Raw genomic sequence first — 6,000 nt, forward strand, 5'->3', positions numbered from 1 at the left:
TTGGCCCCTGGTACGACAAGTTATAATAGTACAAAATAGTTGGGAAAATTAGGTGAAGATAATTCCAGAAATCCAGTTAGATTTCTGTCTTGTTGTCCCATCAGGCTAAAATAAATTTTAAAAGATTAACGTAAGGCTGTTTCAGTATTAATCAATCAGGTGAAAGTGACTTAAACGGTGGGCTGCTTTGTAAAAGACATATTTAAAGACAAAAAACATACTTCAATGTATAAAGCAACAGTTCTCTTTTTTCTTTTACAAAATAATGAAACAAAATATTTGGAGAAGACAAGTCCAGACAAAATAATCAAGTTTGAGAATCGACATACTTTTGCTTGATTGGAAACCTTAATTTCTAGGTTAAAACCCTTTAGGCATGGACATGATTTGGTTGAGATCTGAACAAAAAATAAGTATATGAAGTTAAAGTCAGAAAAGGATATTTGAAAGTTGAAGTTGTGTTTGAAATGAACTACACTTGAAAATAAAGGCTAAAGTTTTGTGACATGAAATCTCTATTTCACGTGAAATACTCCTCAACTCTGCTTTTCAAAATTTAAATTCTGTATTTCAAGTTTAAAGTTTAAATAATGAACCAAATTATTAAACAAACACTTGTGTAGTGTGTTGATAGTATCTACTTGATACTTGTGTAGACGTGCTCGTGCATAGATCGGTACCCTTGCAGCAATGCTAATGGACAATTGAATTGAGTTAGCAAGATCGGGTTTTTCAATTTGAGGTCATATCCTCATGAATCTACCCACAGTTATTAGTCTACTCATCGTAATCCTTAGCCTTTATTACCTTGAATATGGTGAAAATGGGCATGTGGCGGAGGTTTATAAGCCTATATCACTTATTTCCCTGAAAGAACAATTTGAAACGGCATAATCATCATAGCCGACTATTGCTTCATTGACTGAATGGACTGGTGCATGTAACTTTTTAGGCTCCCGTGGGAGGTAGCAGCTCTATCAAAAAGCATGCAACGACACAATCAAACAGGAGTTAACTGGTTACTAATTCTTCACCAGTGATACATATATAAAATACTGTGAATTATGAGAATCCAGAAGCACTTCATACCCAAAGTAGGCTGTGTTATCATTTCTCAAAACTGGAGGACCTCTTTCAGCTTTTATTACTATGAAATACAACATACATTCATATTCAAGATTACAAATGCATCGTCTATATATGTAACTTAACAAAGTAGAGATTCAACCATGAATCTGAGCTGCTTCAGATGAGTTCTACCATTTACTACGTCAAACAAACTACAACCTTGCTAATGATTAAGAGGTAGTTATGTACAACAAGAGACGTTCAACAGAATCGCTATTCCACTGCATATGCTGATTGGACTATCTGTCTCCTATTGAACAATTTCAAAAGAGACAGCCGTTTGGAGATGGCGAGGGAATCATCGTGCTATCGCTCCTGCATATGGAGAAGAAGATAGGCTCCCGTCATGATGAAAACTTGAACAGAAACAAGACGAATAAATATAATATATGAAGCTTTCCTGTTTTGAACGGAGAAATTAGACAAAAAAATCTCAACCTTAGGGTGTTCCAAGTCTTACCATTTTTGTGTGAATTGATTTCCGTGTCAATCTCTTCTTCCTTATGCAGCTTCACATGTGACGATGCTTCATCCTCAAAGGATTTTTTGTCGTAAGATATGGAAATTGCTCGAGGTACAGAAAACGAATTTCTGCTGGTTGTCATCTGTTTTTTCATAGAAGAGGATTCTGCAGTAGAGCACAAGTCACCATCCACGTTTGACATTTTCCCTCCGTTCTTGCAGCTAAGCCCGTTATCTTTGAGCTTCTTTGTTTCTTCTTCTGGCTTTGGTCTCTTTTTATTTGTGCACCCATTTCCCATTGATGGAACTCTCTGATCATAAGATGAACTGCTCGGGCAAGGCAACTTTCCCTTTACAACGTCCTTTGGATTGGCCGAATCTCCAACATTTTCAGAGTTATCAAAAACAACTTCAACGGTTCCATTTTCATCTGAGGCATTCACAGCTACTTCTTTTTCTCGCATGATAAATATAGCTCGCATTAGACGATCCCTCGCAACATCGACGTCAATTATGGGGTTCGGGTAATTTATTCCGAGTTCCACCCCAGCAGCCTTGAGCACAGTAAGTGGTGCATCCCAAGGATGATGGATCCACTCAGCTGGCATTCTTGCTAGCTCGGGTAGCCAATGCCTCACATATTCACCCTCAGGATCGTAGTTGAACCCTTGAACCTGCATAAAGAGTAGACGAAACAAAATAAGCTCTCAACTCATCAACTAAATCACCGAAAATACAAAATACTTGTACCCAAAAAAAGAGTTTCTTTTCTCGATTCGAGTAGTTGAACTTCACAAAGTCCCTTTTCTTAATTAGACTAGTCGTATCCAGGATTTAAAGTTTATGGATTCTGAACTGTAACTCCTTTTGCTTACTGTGCTCAGGATGCATTATTTATACATGTTAACCAAATTTCTTTATACAAATATAGGGTTTGGGCCAAAGCTACTGGATTCTGCTAAACCAGTAACTTCTATTGAGGTTGTAGCGCTGGTCTCTTCTGCCATACAAATGGAAGAAAAAACAAAACCATGCCAAGAAACATCATCAACTATTTTACGTCAACAATATATTGGCATTGATAGACAGATGTCACATAAGCATAAACATGACATACCTCTGGGTTATCTAGGCGCTCAAGTTCATGACCATCTGGCAAGCTACCAGAAATATATTGCCAGCCAATAATATCACTTTCTAAATCTGCGTCCAAGAGCGTGTCCCAAAAGTACTTCATCCCCCATTGCCATGGCAGAAGTAAAAACTTCACAAAGAAACTCGACACAATCACTCTTATTTTATTATGAACCCATCCAGTTGCCCAAAGCTCTCTCATTCCTGCATCTACTAATGGGTAACCAGTTCGACCCTGTCGCCAAGCCTTAAAATGGGCCTGATCAGCATTCCAAGGGAAAAACTTCAGGTTCTTCAGTAATGATCTTTCATGAGAAAATGGGAAATTAAAACAGATATAGCGGGAATATTCTCGAAGCCCAATAGCTCTAAGGTAAAGATTAGCACTCTCATCTCCAACAGAGTTCCCCTCTTTGGTCCAAAGCATCTGCTTCAAACGCACACTGTGGAAAACTTTCCTTATACTTACTTCTCCGAAGTGAAGATAAGGAGATAAAAGAGATGTGGAATTTCCCCCGACTTTCAGCCTATCCTTTGAGTATCCAAGTAGATTGGTTTCTACAAATTCAGTTAAGGCCTTGTCTGCATTGCTCCAACCTGGCGCCCATCCTTTCCATAGTAATGCGTTACTAGCTTTTTCTGACTCATTTTCCAGTCCCAGTTCCTCAATCGAACACATTTTAACTGATCCTGTCAACGAGAGAGATGAATGATCAGATTTCCTATAGGTATACGATACGATGTGCATTTAAAATATAAAGTATTGGAGAAATGTTAAACATCGTTCAATATCCATATTAACAATATTCACCATGTTAATGTAGAGCATCAGTGTATTTCCAAATGTTCAAGAAGAATGAGATTAACTATTCTTCAGATATACCTGCGGCTTGAATTAATCTCCAAGGAGGAAGGTGTGAAACAGGATCGTTTTGCATAAGCAAAGACTTCTCCCAGTATGCATTGAATGTTGTAAAAACTTGTCCATCATCATCGTAGACTTCCCATGGTTCATTCAGTAAGTCCCCATTGTAGCTCTGAACAGATATGCCAAGTTCTCCCAGCTTTTGCTTGATATTGTGGTCACGAACAAGTGAAACAGGATCTAAATCAAACGGAAAATTGATCATGTACTTTATCAGAATCAGATATCGAGCACATGGAACTCAAATATTCGAGTAGACCCATTTTTAAAAGATGACGGATTTCTGGACATATGAGCCGGATGAAAAACCTATCTGTGGCCATATACACTTCACACACACACATATGTATACATGTTTGTGTATATATATATATAAACATAGGCTGTGCATTAACCCTCTGTTTATAGTCTTCTATATTCTGTCATGCCACTCAAGAACAATAACAAAGCTAACTGGGGCTTGTTTCTTAAGACAGTTCAATGGATTAGATCTATCACATCTGCTCATAATACAAACTATCAATAACATGATGTTTTCTCCACAGATTCTATAACAGTAACTCTAACAGCAAAAGCCAAAGGTTACTACTTACCATATAGATGATTATACACAACTTTTGTTGCTCCAACAGCATCGACGCACTCCAAGAGAGCAGACAGTGTACTCTGAGCTTTTATCAGCAAAAGTTCAGCTCCAAGAGATTTCAAAGACTGTTCCAAGTGAATAAGAGATTGCTTCAGCCACCATCTTGAAACTCTACCCGGATAAAATTGCCCTTCTTCTTTAGGACACCAAATAAACACTGGTAAAATACTTCCATTTCTAGCAGCAGCAGCTAAAGCTGGATTATCCTCAATTCTCAAATCCCTCCTAAACCACACAATAGTCTTATAATTGCTCTCCATTTCAGTTCCCACAGATCCTAAAAAGTTTGACAAAACCAAACAATCCCTAACCAAATATCTTCACTTCAGCTCTTGAATCCAAATCTCAGAATATCATAAAAATGCAATCTTGGTCAAAATTCAGTCCAATTTTTCATCATATTCCCAAGAAAACCATCAGACTAAGTGAAAAATCATATTTTGCCAAAACCCAACTAAAGCCAACCAGTACTTATACTCAAGAAACCAAGATTGTCACAAAATTGGACAAATCCAAACAATCCCCAACAAATATCTTCACTTCAGCTCTTGAACCCAAATCTCAGAATATCATAAAGATCCAATCTTGCTCAAAATTCAGTCCAATTTCTCATCATATTCCAAAGAAATCCATCATACTTAGTAAAAAAATCATATTTTGACAAAACCCAAGTAAAGAAAACAAGTACTAATACTCAAAAAACCAAAATCAATCTCACCCCATACCAATAATTCCACAAAGAAAGCTGTCAGAAGAGGGCCAATAAGGAGTTAATAAGAGATTTAGCACTGAATTTTAAGTACCAAGATTGGAGTAACCAAAACAGCTGATTAGATAAGACAAAATTCAAGAACAAGTATTGGGAACATCCCACATGGGGTATCAAAATCTTCTAGAGATGCAAAAAAGAAAAAGATAGTAAGATACTATATAAAAGATTAGGCTTCATGTGATCAAGTGGAGTGGCTTCAAGACAAAGTCCAATAGCAACACACTAGAAGAATAAAATACTAAAAGAAAAGTCATCTGCAGGACCACCAATTACTGAAAGCGGAAATAAATAAAATAAAAAAGGATTTACAGCTTTCTATAAGCAGTAATTCAGATTTCTGGGTTGGTCTGCACAGAGATTATGCCCCAATTCGTTTATCCTTTTTGGTTTAAATTTTAAGTATTTTTGTATTAGGTATCTCGGAGGTATCTTGCTATAGTAACACATATTAACGTCATACAAACTTTATGATTTGATTTCATGCTAATTATAGTACCATATTTTTCGGTGGCCGTTTTCTTTTTTATTTCGTTACACACTCGTTTGGTTGGAAAGCAAGTTATTCCGGAATTAATTATTCTAGGATTATTATTCCACCCTCAAGGAGGGATAAAAATAACACTATAATCCCGAGATAACTAATCACGAAATTAGTTATCCCGAAATCTTATACCAACCAAACGTGTAATAAAGCGATACTAAATTTTTATCTCAAAACTATTTTAGCTTATTCATCGTACCAAACAACTCTAATAAAAAGTTCATTTTGTTTCATTCTCATGAGTCATGGCTACCCCATGTACTTATTTTCATCTTTCTTATAAATAAGTTACAGGAATATACGAGATGTATGTGAAATATAAAATAAGTTACAGGAATTTCTTCTGAAATGAGTACGTGCACTCATCTGTCGATTCTTAGAACCGAAATTGT

General features: G+C 36.5%; 1 protein-coding gene across 1 annotated transcript; it reads right to left on the minus strand.

Moving 5' to 3' along the window:
* Window positions 1-1,110: 1,110 nt before the first annotated feature.
* On the minus strand, window positions 1,111-5,387 carry LOC132610978 (cryptochrome-1). The gene is made up of 5 exons (XM_060325383.1): window positions 4,243-5,387; window positions 3,608-3,829; window positions 2,708-3,414; window positions 1,589-2,264; window positions 1,111-1,443 (listed from the first exon to the last, which is right to left on the minus strand). Exons 1-5 carry the CDS (start codon window positions 4,553-4,555, stop codon window positions 1,427-1,429), a joined length of 1,935 nt encoding a protein of 644 aa, XP_060181366.1. The 5' UTR covers window positions 4,556-5,387; the 3' UTR covers window positions 1,111-1,426.
* Between the last annotated feature and the right edge of the window lie 613 nt (window positions 5,388-6,000).

Source organism: Lycium barbarum, chromosome 9 (assembly GCF_019175385.1).
Source record: "Lycium barbarum isolate Lr01 chromosome 9, ASM1917538v2, whole genome shotgun sequence".
NCBI classification, from domain to species: Eukaryota; Viridiplantae; Streptophyta; class Magnoliopsida; order Solanales; family Solanaceae; genus Lycium; species Lycium barbarum.

Coding starts and splice junctions, on each gene's coding strand:
- LOC132610978 (XM_060325383.1), bottom strand. CDS start 4,555: ATGGAGAGCAATTATAAGACTATTGTGTGGTTTAGGAGGGATTTGAGA. Junction 3,415..3,607: donor GAGATTAATTCAAGCCGCAG/GTATATCTGAAG, acceptor TCTCGTTGACAG/GATCAGTTAAAATGTGTTCG. Junction 2,265..2,707: donor AGCGCCTAGATAACCCAGAG/GTATGTCATGTT, acceptor CTCTTTATGCAG/GTTCAAGGGTTCAACTACGA.